Source organism: Cyanistes caeruleus, chromosome 24 (genome assembly GCF_971803275.1).
Source record: "Cyanistes caeruleus chromosome 24, bCyaCae1.hap1.1, whole genome shotgun sequence".
Lineage (NCBI taxonomy): Eukaryota > Metazoa > Chordata > Aves > Passeriformes > Paridae > Cyanistes > Cyanistes caeruleus.
The window spans coordinates 3,416,061-3,433,367 of record NC_141724.1 but is presented as its reverse complement, the minus strand read 5'-3'; the positions used below and the strand labels follow the sequence as shown (position 1 = coordinate 3,433,367).

The window sequence follows — 17,307 nt, the reverse complement described above, 5'->3', positions numbered from 1 at the left end:
TGGGAGGTTAATGCTGTGTTTTCCCCAAGGCCAGTTCACAGACTGTGCCAGTCAGGGCCATTGTGCTGGGAAGAGCTAATGCCACTGCCCCAGAGTCCCTGTGGACACCAGACCATGGCCAAAACCATCTGCCCTGCACCCCAGAGCCTGGGAGCGAGGCCAAGGGAACCAGGGGATCACATGAGTGGTGACACTGCACACCATGAGATGAGAGGATGGAACCACATCACATGAATTGTTTTGTGCACCCCTCAACTGCACAAAATCAGTGAGTAAGAGGCAGGTTGTTGCTGAAAGTCCCAGGCTGCCCATTTGCTGCACAAGCAGCAACTCTCTTGGACTGGGAACAAACTCCCAGCAATTAACACAAGGAGCTGCTGCTGCCAGGGCAGTGACCTCTGGCTGGTGGGCAGCAGCATCCCACCAGAAAGATGGAAACATCCCCTCCCCTTTTGTGCTCATGAATTTTAAGCCAAAGAGCCACATTTAATGTGCATTCCTGTAACAGCAGGAGATTGTGTGCTTCAGGGAGGAGGGAAGGGATTAATGGGGATTAACTCCCCTGACAGACACCTCACCTGGCAGGAACACAGCATGTGTGTGAGGAATTCATCTCCCAGAGAGAGATGGCCTCGAAAGGGCTTTTTGAAATGGACCAAGAGGGCCAGAGCAAGTGATGGGATTTCTCTCACAGCTCTGGAAAGCAAAGTATTCCTGCCCTGTGTGGGGGAGGAACAGGGAGGCACTCAAGTGCCCACAGCAGGTCACACCTCAGGTGTGAACAACTTGCAGTTCCCAATGCCTGGGCCTGCTCTGCTTCCTTGACCTGCCCATCTTGGTGCTCTGTGGCTCCAGCCCCCTGCAATACACCAGGGCAGAAGCTGGGGTAGTATAGGGAAGATGCTGGCATGGGCAGAGCTCACAGGCAGCCTTCCCTTTGTGCCACCTGCACAACAGGAACAGTCAGCAGCCAAATGAGCAGTGACGATGGCAATGTGTAATTTTTATGTATCAAAAACAAGCTTGCTGATCCTATTCACATTTTCACTCATGCTCACTTTCCAGTGTTGAGCCTTTTTTAGTGCTGATCCCCTCTGGCATGGCTGCGATCCTACATGAGCAGCATGGAGCTGGTGGCTCTCGCTCTCCCACAGGGCACCAGTGCCAGCCCTAAGGCAGGGCAGTAGGTGTTCTCCCACCTTTGGCATCTCAAATTCGAAGAAAATTGCTTGCTCTGTAGCAAGGATACAAGGTGGTTAAACACTGTGAAGCCTACAGCTTTCTCCTGCACTCCTTATTTTTATGTGTCACGTTAAATTCCCTAGGTGGCAGTCTGTGTTCCCTGGGTACTTAACAAGGATAGACAAAGTGTAGCAGCTCTGAACAAATCATTCCAGCCCCTGGTGCAGGAGAAATGTCCTTCAAACCCATCCGGATTTCAGCTCCCATGAAAAAACAATAATCTGCCACTAAAAGAGAGAATTAAATACAAAGACACTCGAGATCTTTTAACCTTTGCCAGCCACACAGAGGAGCCAGACTTTAAACCTGTCTGCACTCAACCTCAGACAAGAGCCAAGGGGCAGAGCTGCTCTGCATGGGCCACTGTTGCTTTTTTTTTGTTTTACCCAAAAGCTCCCTTTGGTGCTGGTCACAGGTCAGCAGATGGCATTTCCCAGTGCCCCCCTGAGGGCACAGAGCAGCCCCAGCTCCCACCAGCCCCTCCCCAGGTCCTCTGAGGATGGGCTCAGTGGGAAGAGCAGGGCTCTGGGATGTGCTCTGCCATCAGCCCAGTCCTCCAGAAGCTTCCAGCAGCAGCCTCAGAGATGCCCATTAGAATCAAAAAGACTTTCCCAAGATGTGTTTCCGATTTTATTCCTTGTGACAAGTGCTTTTACCTTGCACGTTCCTCCTGGGTGCCCCAGCTCTGCGGGGCTGAGCAGAGTGAGGGATGCTCAGGGCTGGCCCAGGTCAGATCTCTCACTGTCACCCACATTTTGGGGCAGTGAGGGACACCCAACAGCTCCTTCATCCCAATATCTCACCCTGTGCTCTGTCAGGAGGCAGCTCCTGCCTGGGCTCAGCCAGGGAAGGGACACAGGGGAGGAAAGGCATTACCTGGGGCAGAACAACTTTGGTTATTTGAAGAGCTGAAGCATCAGCCCAGTCAGACACCTGAACCTGGGTAGGCTGAGTCCAGCCCCAGGTCCTATCTGGCACAGACTGGCTGCCAGGCAGTCAGAGGGGCCTTCATCCCCCACCATGGCCTTCAGCTTCCTCCAAGCCAAAGTGAGCCCCTTCCATGGAGAGACACAAATACACAGCACCATAAAGGACACTCCTGAGCCCTGTCTCTGCCCTCCACACCACCCCAAGGGAGGGCAAGGATCTGCCAGTGACCCATGTCCTCACTGGGAGCCCTGCGCGATGCCGGTGCAGCTGACCTGCCTGCAGAGACATGAGTTTTTGGAAAAAGGGCTGGCTTTGGTCACGCCTCACTGCCTGAACTATAGTTAAACAGCTCGTGAGGCTCCAGGTTTCTCATTAAAGGAAAAAAAAACTAGTCAGAGGCTACCTGGCAGAAGGCAGCATGCCCTCCTGCTACCGAGGTGACCCCAAAGTGACTGAACCAAAGGTAGCGCTGCCAAAATCTGCCAGATTCTTCCTCCAGCAGGACACTCTGCAGGCACTTAACTACCCAATTTTCAGATGCTGCTTCTTCCCCAGAGCCTGGCATCTGTCCATGCTTTGGTTCCAGCTAAGGAAGGGCCCGAGGCACCGAGTGTTCCGTGCAGGACGCGCGGCCAGGCTGGCAGCGGATGGACCCCGGTGCCAAGGCTGCTGTGAGCACACCCTGCATGAGCAACCACAGGGAGAACGGAGCAGGACATGTCTGCTATCAAAAGCAACAGATGCAAAACCCAAACATAGCATTCCCAGACTCCAAAGGCTCCTGCAGACATCCCAAGCAGAGAGACAGCTGAAGGCTCTCTGTGCATACAAAGTGCACACAAAGCTCTTTTTCCCCTCAGTGCATTCGAGACAATTTGCATCTTGTCGTAGATTCTGCTGTCAGTGCTATTGCTCTGCTTTTGGCAGCCAGCATGTGGGAGATGGAGACGTGTCCAGCTCACAGTTGGGCCCTGCACATCAAGATCTCAGAGCAGGGGGACCCCATTTGGTCACACAAATCTGTGTTTGTAATTGGCCTTGTGATCTGTGGGGTTTGGTGCCTTCCCTTAACAGCATCTGCAGTCTGGGGTACTTGAGTGGAAAAGCAGGGGAAAGGATGTCTTTGGCCATGGGCACAATGATGAAGTCCCAGCTCTTCACAAAGCATCGACGGGGAAAGGGGCTCATACACAAAACCCCACAATAAATCTGAGATTAGCACACAGCCACTTCATTTTTGTTTAATTTTCTTCCCCATGCTGACTGGCAGCGTGACAATGGCAGTGGAGGGAATCGGTCATGGTTGTCAAGTTCAGGCAATTTTATTGAGAGAAAAAAAAAAATTAACTGCAACTTTAATAGCTTTTTTTATGTTTATGGGGCCTGGAGCTACTAATGAATCAAATATAAGTATCCTCTAAATTGCCAGTTCTGGTCCACCCACTTTGCTCCTCAAAATCCACTCCATCCTCTCTGTGTCCCATGAAGTCCATTCCTATTACCAGGGGAACTTTGGCACAGCTCTGCCACATTTCCCAAGATTCTCAAACTTCCTTCAACCCCAGACTCCTGCCTCTGCTCTCACCATTCCCTTCCAGAGACAACACAAACACCCCTACCATGGTGGATAAAGCACAGTCCTTGGGAACCACCCAAGGACCAGCCAGACCCCACTGGGGAGATGTCAAACAAAATTAATTTAATTGAATGAAGCGATTCCCACTCAGGCGCTTGGCAAAGACCCTGACCCCAGGGTCCAAGTCCACTCTTAGGGGCTCATTTAGTGCTGCACAGTCAGTCTGGGGACACTGGCATGTGTTCCTGGGGGCTGGCAGCAGTGACCAAATCCAGAAACAGCCACTCAGAGCTTCTGCCCAGCTGAAGACAGCTTGCACCAGTTCCAGCCTGACACAGCCCAGGCCTGAGCTACACAGGGCTCACCTGAGTGAGCACAAAAATCCCTGCACCCACTGTGGTTCTTGCTGTGTTTCAAAAAGAGCAGATGCAGTAAAACCCTGTCAGGGGTCTCTGGTGGGCCCCTGTTCCTCAAAGAGCATTCCTGGGTCCAAACTGATACCAGAACGTGTTGGTGCAGTTTTCCCCAAATGGCTACTATAAAAGGACAAGTTCTGTATGAAAATAGAAAAAAAGCTCTAGGGCAGACACATTCCCAGAGCATTTCCAAAGCCTGGCTGCTGCCCAGGGGACCATCAGCTGTGCACCAAGCTGGGCCATTCAGAACTGGATCAGGAAGAGCTGAGTGACTGAGGACACAGGAGATGCCAGTGCTCCAGCAGGGCAGGTACCAGGTGAGAATGAGGATCGTGCAGATGTCAGGCCACACCCAAATCCCAGGAACCCAAGAGCAAAGGAGACCTGGCTTTTTTCACATCCAGTCACATGTGGATCAGGCTGTTCTTGGCCTGGGAAGGCACGAGAGGCGCTGAGCTCAGCTCACACCCCCAGCCAAGGTGAGCCAACCTGAGCCAAGACCTCAACTCCACATTTATCCTGTTTTTGCCTGCACACACAGAGAGGAGAAGGGGGAGTAAAGGCTGTTCTGTTAGCTAACAACACCACAGGCTAACATGACCTTGAATTGCATATAATCAAATTAATTGCATTTAATAAAATTAATGTCAGTGCTCTCAACTATTTACAGACACCCCATTCTTCCACCACCATGATTTTTCTACCACTTCTCCCTAATTATAAAAAAATAAATAAAATGCCCCAGAGGAGCCCAGGGCACTACATGCAGAGAACAGATTTCCCTTTCTGATGCTGTCTCATTGAATCAGCATTAGCTGCTTTCCACACACTCCATGGGAATCCAGGCTTGAACAACAACAAAAAAAAGCCATAAAAATTGGTTTATGTTCTATTTTACCTGCTCATTTGTGATTCAAAATATCTTTGAACTGAATAAAAAGTTCAGCTCCAGAACACTGGTACAACTGCCAGAGCACGTGGGGTTTGCCCTTCTCAGATGTCAGCCCAGAGGAAGCTGTCGGGGCAGCAGCAAGATCCTGCCCTCCAGGGGAAGGGGAAAGCTTTTGCAAGCATCTCAGACACATTTATGGGATCTGTGGGATCACAAAACACTGTGTGAGGGAACAGGTAAATGGCATTTCCTTCCCCACTGCTGTAGAGGAATTCCACCATCAATTATTACAACTCCTTCTCATTACAATGGCCACGTCCTTGTCCTCTCCAGATGAGCAAAGTCCAGTCTGCTGTTTCCCTGGGTTAACCCCTGTTGGCTGCAGGGACCAGGAATGCACTGGGCATCCCAAAATCCATTTCCTATGGACTTCCCAAAAGGGGCATCTGTGGCAGATGCACTGGTGAGCACAGCAGACATGATGGGGCCATGCTCCAGGAGCAGCAGAATCCCTCTTGGTCCATACTCCAGTGACATTTTTCCTGCTCTCCCAGCTCCCCAGCTCATTGCCTGCCAAGGACAATTAAGTCCATTTATTGTGCACTTTTCTGGATGACACTTCTCACTCACTGCTGCAGTTTTGTGATCTGACCTTTCATTCCCCTCCTCTGGTGAGGGATGAGGCAATGAGGCTCCTGGAACTCGGCGCACGCTACGGGGCCACGTTCCTCCACGTGGGAAGCACCTCCTGGGTGGTGGGGTAGGCATTCCTGGTTCACTGGAGCTGTTCACATTTGGCAGGCAATGCTGCTGAGGGTTTTACCCTACTTATAGAGCTGTATTTTTGCTAAGTCAAGGACAGTACAGCCACTGCCAGCTGCTTCGCCTCAGTTGTGTTCACCCACCGCACAAATAAACTTTTCCCTCTGATGAAGGAATCCCAGAAGGCTGTGGAGCAGAGAAGGAGGATTGGAAGCACTATCTCCACTTGAGCTGTTCCTAATCCCAGCTGCCTGCACAGGCTCCTGCCCAATTCCAGCTCTATATGAAAAGCAGCAGCTGAGTGTCCCAGTCCGACTGCCCCGTGAGAGTGGTGCTGGCCATGAAGGTCACTTGGCTGCCAATGCAGAGGGTGAGGGAAAGAAGCTGCTGTCATGGAAAGTGGGGTTTGTGCTCAAGAGCAGCAAAATAACAGGGAAAGCCTGCTCCCTGCCTTGTCCATAAACATGGTGTGGCTACTGTAGGCAACTTGAAGGGAGTAGCAGAATTTCTGCAGACACAGAGATGTGGCCCAATATGCAGATGTGGGAAGAGAACTCCAGTGTTTTGGAAAGCTAAGTTACCTAAATCCATCTCTTATCACCTCTTTCTTCCCTCAGCCAAGAGAGAAGATTACACAATCCAAGATCTGTGTAGACCTTGGTCCCTTCCCAGGAACACGTGCACGGACGAGGGCGCTCCAACGTCACGTCACATCCATGTCCCAATAATCCTGCTGACTTGTGCCAGTGATACCCACCCTCAAGCAAAGCCAGTGCTTCATCAGGATCAGCTTTGTCCCAGATGCAGAGCTGGAACTCCCAGGAGCAAAGAGGAGGTTCCAGAGCACCTTTCCCTTCTGCAGCACAGCCTGTGAGACATACGTGGCTCCTGTTGTCACCTGCAGGAGCTGTGAGTCCCCCGAGCCTCTCCCAGCTGTTGGTCAGCAGACCCTGAGAGGAGCAGGACTCTCACCCCCTCCCTGCTGCCCACTCCAGCTGCAGCCTGTCCACTGAGGCAGCCGCCACGTGGCCAGAGCACAGCTAATCCCCTAATCCCCAGTTCCTGGAGTTCTGAAAATAACAGAATTATTATTTTTGGAAACAACACATGTTTCTGCTTTCCTATATTAACATCTAATTAAATAACCAAATATATTTACAGAGCGCTTTTCAAACTCCCTTTACACACAATGTGCTCATGAATCATTTCCCTACCTGGGGGTAAAGGCCCTTGTGACATGGGGCATAGATTAACTCAGGAGCCAGTTGAAAATACCCAGGGAATCAAAAATTCCTGAAACCAGACCCGGCTGCAGTACAAGCCACCAGAGCACCAGCAAGCCTGGCACCCCCAGTTTGTGTCTCTCACAACCCTGTCCCACACCTGGGGCAGACAGGGCACTTTGAACTCTGGTTCTGCAGTGAAGAACAGCACCAAGCACCCCGGTGCCTGCAGACACAGCTCTCACAGGTCTTTGCTGCAGTGACAGGACACACTCCTTGTTAGACTGTTCTTAACCCTCCTCTAAGTATCTACAGGATGAGGATCTTCCTTAGTAATTAGAGGGCTCTTTTAGGACACTGCCCTGTTCCGTAGCCACGCAATCTCTGCACACTGAACACACTTCTGCAAAACTCCTGGTTTGCCCCCAAAAGATACCTGGGGACCCCAGAGCAAAGGGACCGTCCTGGCACGCCAGAACACCCTGCAGCTTTCTGAGCAGGGAGCAATGCAATGCAAAATCCTGCACAGAAAACATGTGTTTTAATATCAAAGGACTCAAATTTCCTAGTTTGGGCTACTAAAACTTAATTAACCTCATAACCCACCTGGCGATTTGCAAACCATTACCTGGCATTCTTTGGACCTCAAAATATTGAACACAGTAAGGCCCTAAGAGAGACTAATCCTTTCATAGAAACTGTTTAATTCCAGGAAAGTAATGCTCTTAGTTTGGAATATTCTCCATTAGAGACTGAAAGGGGCAGCCAATAAAGCAATGGTTGTGCAAAGGACTGGGCAACCCAGCACTCAGAGCTTGCTGTCCTGAGCCCCTGCTCTGCCCAGCTTCAGTGTTCACAACAGTTTTAATAATTCATCCAAGAACTTCAAAAACACCACTAGAACCAAATTAACTACTTGTTCCTCACTTGTGTTCTGTCTGAAGGTTTTGCTCCCCCAACACCAGAAGCTGAAGGCAAGGAACACCACAGAAGGAAAGATTCTAAATAATTCAACTTTCCTGCTGGGTTGATGTATTAGCTTGGAGTTCTCAGGGCTGGGATGAATGGATTTAAACTCAGGGCTGGCATGGGTGCCAGGGTCAACTCCCTATGAAAGGAGATAAGCAGCATAATGGAAATCAGCTGGAGTTTGCAGGAAATCTTTGTGAAATTATTTGAGCTTTTAAATTTGAGAGGGATGAGTAAATGAGTGTGCCATCCCCTGGATCCAGCAGCAGCCAACTTCTGCACTGGGAGCAGCCACCCAGCACTGGACAGGGAAGAAAACTGTCCAGCTATGAAGACAGACAATCCTACCATGTACCAAACACCAACACATAGAGGGACACACACAGGAACCTTTGCTACTGGAGTTCTGAGCTGAGTGAGGTCAATCACACCCAGGCAGACAAGGGAAAGGTGTTTTATCTGCAGCTGCTGGCTGAGAGCAGCCACTGACCCCACCATGATCACAGATCCATCAGCAGGGGATCCCAAGAGGATCCACAAGGTTATTTCATTTAAGTTTGTTGTACCATCTCCAAAGAGTCCCAGCACACACAGGGATGCTGAACCCTCACACATCCCTTCCCAAGAGTCCACTTTGTGGTTTGGGACTGCCAGGATGGGACTCGGGGTGAAAACCACAGCAAACCCCAGCTCTGGAGGAGAGTTTTGGCCCTGCCAGGGGAAGGGAAAGCAAATGGCCTGTCTGCTTTCTGTGGAGATCAGGAGGCACAGCTAGATAGATCCCACAACACTTATCCTCTTGGCCAGGTCATTTTTTAAAGTATAATTACACCCTGCCTTTAAGTAGCCCAACAGATGCTGCTCAGATGTGCACTTCTTTGAGCCTCCATCCCTTACCTGGCTTCCAGTGTCTCTCCAGCTGCCCCTCATACCCTCCCCACCAGTGATGGCCACTGTGTGTTCCCAGACCCCTCACCCAGCTCACATCCTCCTGGTGTCACCTCTCTGCAATGCCCCCAGCACCAGAAATGTCACTGCTCCCATTCCAAATACTGCATTAGCCAAAATGACTTTTCCAAGGTTTACATCCATTTTTTGTTATTTGCCAAACTTAGAGTCCACATTCAAAAGCATTTTTTTAAGCTGTGCAGGGAGAACCCCTCCTGCAGCACCAAGATTTTCCCTCTTTGCAGTTCATCCATCATTCCACACGAATTCTCGGATTTTTACACCATGCTGCTTTAAGTTTCTAGATGCTGGTTATTAAAACCCCTCAACCCTGAGCATTACCATGTTGTCATCATTAGGTTTAAGAGCCAACAGTGTCAATGCAATTAGGTACAGCTCATTAACATACTGCCTGCATGCTCTGAGCAAGTACAGTTCCAACAAGAGGTCTGCTGCCTCCTTCACAGCCCAGAGCACAGACTGCTCAGGGGTTCCATCAAAACACCAGCAAATTTCAGTTCCCATTTCTGGAGTAAGTTGGATAGTAAAGATTTAGGGGGCAGATTAAATAAAATTTTCCATCAAAATTTTAGCAAGAAAACCAGTAACACCTGAATTAAACGTGAAGATCCAACATAACCCTCTTCTATTCCTTTTGCTCTACACCCTCCAAGACTGTTGTGCTGGGCTGCAGAACCCGGCTCTGCCCGGCGCCCACACGGGGAAACGCGGGAAGCTTTGGCCAGCCTGTTCCTCAGAGCTCGGGGTCCCTGCCTGTGCACTCACCAGGAAGCGAACATCATCGAAGCCATTCAGGAGCAGCTTGCTCTCGTACTGCTGCAGGCCGATGGACTCCAGCCACTCCCCGACGCTCTGCTCCAGCATCCGCGAACCTGACGAGAGAGGAATCGGCAGCCGCTTGAACAGAGAGAAACCGTTCAGGCGGTAGCAGCGGCACTCTGAGGAGGACAGATGGCATTGCCACATCATAGTCATTACCATAAAGAAACTCAAAAAATTATGCTCAGAGTACAACAAATCAGTGGGCAGACAATTCCTCTTGTGTGCACAGAGCATGGACAACAAGCTCTCAGTGCCTCCGTGGGCTCCAGGCACCAATCTGTACTGCAGTTCACACTCAGCAAAAAAACTCCTCGCCCGGGCAAAGATTCAGAGGTGCTGCTGGGGTGCTGAGATCACAGGCACTGCTGTCAGGGCTCACGAGTTCCTCGCCAGGCAAGCACATGAAGCCCAACCCCACGGGGATGCGGATCCACTCCTTGGCTCAGCTGAAGGGGGCGGAAGGAGAGCGGCAAACTTCCACCCAAGGCATTCCCAGGCAGTCGCAGGTGCGAGGGAAGGGAGAGGAGCTCTGCCAGTCCTCTCATCCGCGCACCTCCGGACACAGCCCTGGCTCAGCGGGGAGCACGGAGCAGCCTGAGAGAAAACAGCTTCGGACGCGGCGGATGCTCGGGAAGGCAGCAAGAGCCCAGGCAGAGTGGCTGTCCGCGGGAAGACACGCAAGACAAAGGAAGCACAGACTGCAGCAGCGGAGAGTAAGGGCTTGTGCTCTTCCTCCCCAATAGTCCTGAGAGAAGCAAACCATGGCAGGGGCTTTGTCTCGCCGTTACTGCGTTATGGAGACCCCAGGCACACGGTCAGCAGCCCTGGCTCTGTCATTCTACCAGCGATCCCGTCGCTTGGCGTTCCAGCATGCTGACCCCAGAGAGCCCAGCCCCAGCTCTGCACTGTGTGACAGCACAGCCAGGATGGTTCTCACCCAACACTGCTGGTCCTGCCAGGTGTTGGGCACACACCTGGATTTGCCCTTCCTTCATTTCCTTTGGCCGAGCGCAGCTGCCGCATGTAGCCCCTCGCTCAGATGGGGAGTAGCTCTGCAGGATGGAGGCATCTCGGTTCCCTGCTTCTGAGCCATGGCAAAAGGAAAAAAGCAAATGCAAGCACACTCTCTTCTCTTCCCGCAGCAGCTCAAGTCCGAGCTATGCCCTGGCACCTCCTCTTCAGCCTCTGATAAAGGAGATTCCTCCCAACACCTATGGAAGCCCTGGAAGATGAGCTCTCCCTTCCCTCACCCCTGGGATGAGTCCAGTGACTTGTTACTCTCCTCTAGTAAAGCTCAATACATTAAGTATGACCAAAAAAAAGTTCAGAGATCTCCTTATCATCAGGGAATTTGCTATGCAAGACAGGCAGATTTCCAGGCTCCTCGGCATGTCTGTTTCCAGCATGGATACAAAGAAAAGGATGATCAGAAGACCCCCGTTTGCTTCCTTTGAACCTTCAGGTCAGCTGAAGCAGTTTGGTACCTTCCAGCCATCCCTCCCCACTGTGCTGCAATGGCCGCACACACAGAGCTCACGGTGTCACCTGCAGATTCCTGGGGTAATTCCTGCTGTCTGGTCCCAGGGGTTGCTCCTGTGCCGGTATTTGGGAGCACTGGCTGGTCCTTCCAGCGTACGCAGCAATGCCGAGATCACAAAAGGCTTCTGCCTCCCTCCCCTGAGCCAGCCCATGCTCCGGGGCAGCAGCTAAGCCCAGACTGTGTGCCAGGAGCTCCTGCACACCAGCTCTCCATCCTCCCCTCCATCCTTTCCCCTTGCCAGTGCTTGTGTTCTGCCGGCGGCTGCAGCGGCTTTGTCTGAGCCGCGAGCCCCACGCTGTCCCTCCCTTCTCCTCATCCTCTCCCCCCTCCCAGCACTCCCACCTGCTGGAGGGAGGCAGCGGCTCCGTAACTCTCCAGTGGAAATCACTGACTCCGCAATATTTACTCGATGATGGACAACATGGCTTGGGGATTTTAAAAAATGATGTCACAGGTCTGCTTTGACAGATCCAAGTGATTTGTGGCTGGCTCAGAATTAATTTATCAAGAGAGAGGTAAGGAAGTGCTTGCTGCCTACCACAGCATTCCTGGGAGCTGTTGGGGTATTGGCAGGGAGAAGGAAACCACAGCAGCTCCTTCTCCTGAGCTCCTCAATTTAATTTTTAAAATTACTTACTCTATTCAGCCTTGCATGCACTTGTAAATACATTTCTGCTTTTGAAAGGGAAACCCACAGTGACACCAAGTGCAGGTTTGCAAAACGTTTTCAAGTCATGACAAAATTAAGAGAGGGAAGTATTTGGAGGGAGGGAATGGAGGGATTTCCTTTACAAAGAGAAGAACAGACACCTAAAACATCCCAGGCTGAAAAGTAAGATGCCCCAAATACACCTGATATTTATGTGATACAAGGATGATACAAGAACAGAAGAATCAGAGTACTTTGTGCCCCCTGGCAAGACCCTGATCACAACTTCTGACTTGTGACATCACAGCATTCCCAAATCTGTGGTGCCTCCTGCAAGGCTCTTCTCAGGTCCCACAGCACAGAGAGGAAGAGGCTGCCAGGGTTCAGGAGGAGCCTTCAGGTTTTATTGTTTCAGTAACAATCTTTATTGTGAAGTTTGCATTTTTCTGGAGGATGAAATCAGTGCATGGGCTGTGCTGGACCAACATCACCCCACCTACTCGTGGAAATTTGGTGCAGAGAGACACAAACATCTCTTCCAAGGCCAAACTCTCTTAAGAAAAAGGGCAGGTGGAGTTTGATATCCCTAAAATGATGGTGCTCCAAGAAGGCCTTGCCAAGCCATTACCCAGACACAAGGCAGTTGTACAGAGTAACTGCTCATACAAGCAGCTCCAAACACTCTTATCCCCACAGGAACTCCCAGTAAAGCATTTCACCTTTCCAGACACCAAGCTAGTCACAAGTCCCAATATCCTCAAGCCTCACTCATTTTAAGTATGCGAGAACATTTGGAGAGCTTCCTGCAGTTCCGTGCACATTCACCATGACCTGAAGCACAACAGTCCCACAAAGCCCTGTGGAGGAAAAGCCGAATGTGTGGGAGCTCCCAGGGAGGAGCTGTCAGAGCTCTGCCTGCTCCAGAGAAAAGAGGGACAAACAGGGAATGTGCCCAGCAGGAGATCTGCGCATGAGGGATCCCAAACTGAGTGTGACAGAGCACTGCCTGTGGGAAAACCTCTGGCTCCAGGACACAGCAGCTCCCGTGCCCACCTGCTCCAGGGTGTCCATCTTGCTGAGTGCTCCCTGCACAGCTGCAGCTCTGCAGAAGCACTGGCTCTTACTCTTCCCTCCATGTCAGACCTTTCCCTAGCGCTATTGATCCATCACAGCCAGGACTGGCGCAGGGAGGCTGTCAGAGCAGGGAGCACAAACCCACACTGAGCTCCAACTCCTCTGCAAAGCCACCTGACCCTGGAATGCAGAGCTCAAATCAGGCTAAACTCCCACTGGGAACAGTGGGTTCCTCCTCACCTAAGAAAAAACCTGAGTGACAAATGGGTATGAGGTGAGCTCTGTCACAGCCCGTGTGAGCTGCGTGTGCGGATCTGCATTAGCATCTCATCAGGAGGAGCTGCTGCCCACCCCGAGTCAGAGCTGTTCTGCTACAGCAGCCTGGAGGTGAAGGATTTAAAAGGACAGAATCCCTTGTCATGGCAGCTCTCCAGCAAGCTTGAGTTCTGCTTTTGCACACGATTCAAAGGCACAGAAGGGAATTCACATTTTAAGTGTCCTCCAAGATCCTTGTTCAGTGGGTACCAATAGCACCTAGAAATGCCCAGGAGCCTCCCAGAGGCACCTGGCAGATTAACCACATGCAAAAAAAAACCACCATGGCACACATACTGACCCACCACTGGCACCATCCAGCCCTGCTCTGCACAGCTGCTGCCCTCATGGAAAGAGCTAGGAGGAAAATCCTGCAGCTGCATTCAGTAAAATTAAAGGAATCTTCCCAAGGAGTGTAGAATTAAAATTGCTGGCAGCAGCATTGAGCATCATGTGGGAACCCAGGTCTGCTCCTCCTGTGCCAGAGCATTCCTCTCCCTCCCAGAGCCAAAACAGATTAAAGATATCCACACACAGGAGCCAGCACCTTGTTTGTGTGCAGAGTACAGCCAGGACAGACGGACACACATGCCGGGTATACTACCTGAGATCCTGTGCTGCTCCTGGGAAAAGTCAATGCCTTCACCGATGGAACTCATGATCTTTTCAATCTGGAAATAAAATAAAAGCACGTGTTGCATTATTCATAAAGCCTAAGGAAAAGGCAAAAGCAGCCCAGGATTTCACCTCCCACGTGACAGCTAAAGAAATCCAGGAAAGGATGTTAAGGTATCTCTGAACCACAAGAGGTACCCTGAACACCTTGCCTGGGTAAGTCTTTGTTGGGATGGATGGCTCAGAAGGGATATGTAGAGGTTGAGGCTCTGCAGAGCATTCCCTTCCACAGCTTGCCAGTGCCCGGAAATAAAAAGCTTCAACAAATCCATCCCTCTGGAGTACAGCCTGGGGGTCAGGAAGGAGCCCCAAACTCTTCACTCACCCCGTAGGGCACACAGCCCCCTACACCAGCAGCAATGCTTGTCACCCACTCCTTCCCAGCAAGCAGACTGAGAACTTCGCTTCCCCACACTGTTTTGTTGGGAATTTTTGTTTTGGCTTAATTTATCTTTTAAACCACCACATTTCCCAATCCTATGCAAGGAGCTGTGCTCCCACTGGAGCAGGTGCTTCCAAAGGGTTTGAAAACAGATGATTTGGGATAGCAGCACCATGGGACAAATGCCTGAAGGACCCGGGAGAGGGAGCAGGAGACAGCTCCATCTCTGATGGAAGCAATTCACAGTCTACAGCTCCAGGCAAACCTCAGGCAACGAGGAAGAAAAGGTACAAACTCTGCTGGAATGGGTCTGAATCCACTTAAAAGCTGCACAGAAATGGCTGCATTTGCCACACACACAAAAGAATAAATCCATGCAGCTTGCAATTCCCAGTGAACCTTTGGGAGACCTCCTTAAATGAGAAGAGAAACTTTTCAAGTAATTCTTGAGCAGAATTTGTAAATCAAGGCTTTCAGTGTAGTGGTGCAGAGGGAGAACTGACAATTCCCAGGTTAGTCTGTAAGAGGAAAGACCTGACAAACTGCAGCTCAGCTGGTCAGTTCAAACACTTCAATACTCTCAGCACTGAACCCCACTGTCTCTCAAAGAGTGACACACTCGAGAGGCTCAGGGCTGGTTGCTTACCCCACTCTTCAGTCTATAACTGAGCAGGAACAAAACAAAACAAACAAACAGAAAAAGTGCCTCCAATAAGACTCCTAGAAGGAAACCTCCCAAGTAAACACCCCTGTGAGGCACTTCTGAGTAGCTGCTGCTGAATGCAAAGTGACTGGCCATAGAGTAGGGGAATAAACCTCAATTCTTACTCAACTTTTTTTCTCCTGGTCATTTAAGGACATAGTTGGGGAAGGAGTCCAAGTTTCCCTGGACTTCACCCCTGGCTGCCTCACTCCCTGTGTGATGCTGCAAGAGGCTGGATCTGACTGCCATGCACACTTGGGGACAGCTTGGAGCTGAGTTCCACCAGAGAGGGGTTTTGGTGAAACAAAAAAACCTCTTACAAGGCTCCTGTCAAGGCAGATCTACAGGAAACCCCTCCTCCTGCAGGGAGCAGCGGACATGGCACCCGCAGTGTTAAATCTTACCAGGGACCAGGCAGTCCTGTGAGCTCTAACAGAACTATTAAGGATAGGATTTCCTCTGCCCCTGGAAAACCACGAGGATGAGCACCTCTACTGGACTTGAAATACAGTTAATGCCCATTTACGGGGAGATTTCAAAATTATCCTGGATAAACAACCAGAATCCCAACACATATAGCAGAAAAGGGAAGTATGATCTAAAAAGAAATTCCAGTTAGGAGGGGTTTGGAGTCAATGGACACACGGATCCTGCCCTAAGGCAAAAACATTCTCTGCTCCTTGGCCCCTGGGCAGAGCCAGGACCTGAATGTGACCTTTGCTGGAACTACTGGGAGACAGCTGAGGCCTGCTGGATTCATTCCAACAAGAACCACCAAAGCATATGGTTTTGACCCCTAAAGCAGTAAATGCTCTCCAGCAAAACCTTCGAATTTCACAGTGCCCTCAAGTACCATTATGGCCATGCAAGACTGGAGGGAAATACAGGGATGGTGCAGAACCAGCTCCATTCCCAGGTACCAGGAATTCCCAGGGCCCTGGCACTGGCTGCTCTACTCCCTTCTATGGACAGGCACTAAGCCCAAGCTGCAGAGGATTTCTGAGACACTGCTGCAACCTGAGCGATTGCTGCACAATTTGGGTCTTGAAGTCAATTCAGTTCAAGCTCCAAAAGTTTAAGGACATTAAACTTTGCAGATTGGCACCCATCAGCTTCAGGACAAGGTATATCTCTGAGCTGGATCTGCTCTTGTACCTTGTCTGGGAATCTTTAGCTGGATTCAAATTTCAAATTAACTCTGAGGTGAAGTCCCTTTGTTTCCATTGTGCTGCCCTCTCCCAATCTGAGAGAGACTTGATGCTGTCCAGGCTCAGCCCCCAGCACTGCCAGCTCTGCAGTTCCAACACTGCCTTGAGGACTTGCAGGTGCCTCTGATGCACTGAAACACCCACAACCTCTTCCTCAAAAGCAGGGAATTGCCTTGTGCTATATAAAACTGAATGGAAATTAAACAATCACGTGGCAGAGGATTACCTTTCACAGCTCTCCCTTGCCAAGTGCCGGTCATGGTTACGCACAGTTCCAGCTATTACCATTAATGCCCAGGGAAATCCTGCCCTGCCCTCGGCTCTCCACGAAAAGCAAACACCTCAAACAGACTCACACACCACCTCAAACACGGGTTTCTTTTCAAGCTGGCTGACCAGCTTGATTTAACTGTCAGGAGGCTGCACAGAGAAGAATGAGGGGAAGGACAAACCTGGAGAGAGAACCACTGCTTTAGAGCATCCCTATTCCTCTGCAGCCTTTCCTCAGCTGCACTCCAGCATGGACTTGGGGCTGAAGAGAAGATACCTTGAAAATAGCCTATGCTACAGTTTTTTAGGCAGTTCTTTCCCACTGGTTAATTATTAAAATACAAAAATATCATGTTTAAATATAGCGCTGCAGCTCAGTCTTAGTTGTAGCCTGAACACTCAGTTCCGATTTGTTTTGGCTTAACCTGTATTTTTCCACTGAAGCACCAAGTGCCCATCTCTGGTTGTGCTGTGGGGTCGGTTTGGGGTGGGGATTTTATGGTTTATTTGTTTTACAGCCACAGAAACAAAACCACAAAATGCTTCCACCTTCTAAATTAATACAACCATATCTGTTATCCCTAATGCAGGGGGGCAGCTGGCTCCAGGCTGGGATAGTGAGGGGGAGCCAATGAGCCCTCAAACCCCACCAGGGAAGCTCCTGCACAGCTGAAGTGCTCTGGGAGAAGG

General features: G+C 50.6%; 1 protein-coding gene across 10 annotated transcripts in view; it reads right to left on the bottom strand.

The window, feature by feature from the left end:
* ANKS1A (ankyrin repeat and sterile alpha motif domain containing 1A) overlaps positions 1-17,307 on the bottom strand; it is a 77,133-nt gene that overhangs the window by 12,547 nt on the left and 47,279 nt on the right. For 8 of the 10 annotated variants that reach the window (XM_086862013.1, XM_086862012.1, XM_086862011.1 and 5 more), the window contains 2 exons: positions 13,984-14,050; positions 9,745-9,851 (listed from right to left, as the gene is read on the bottom strand). In XM_086862013.1, the coding sequence (XP_086718139.1) occupies positions 9,745-9,851; positions 13,984-14,050 (174 nt within the window). Of the gene's footprint in view, positions 1-9,744; positions 9,852-9,957; positions 11,620-13,983; positions 14,051-17,307 lie in introns of those variants that run through there. The other 2 variants (XM_023942303.2, XM_086862016.1) reach the window with 2 other exon arrangements.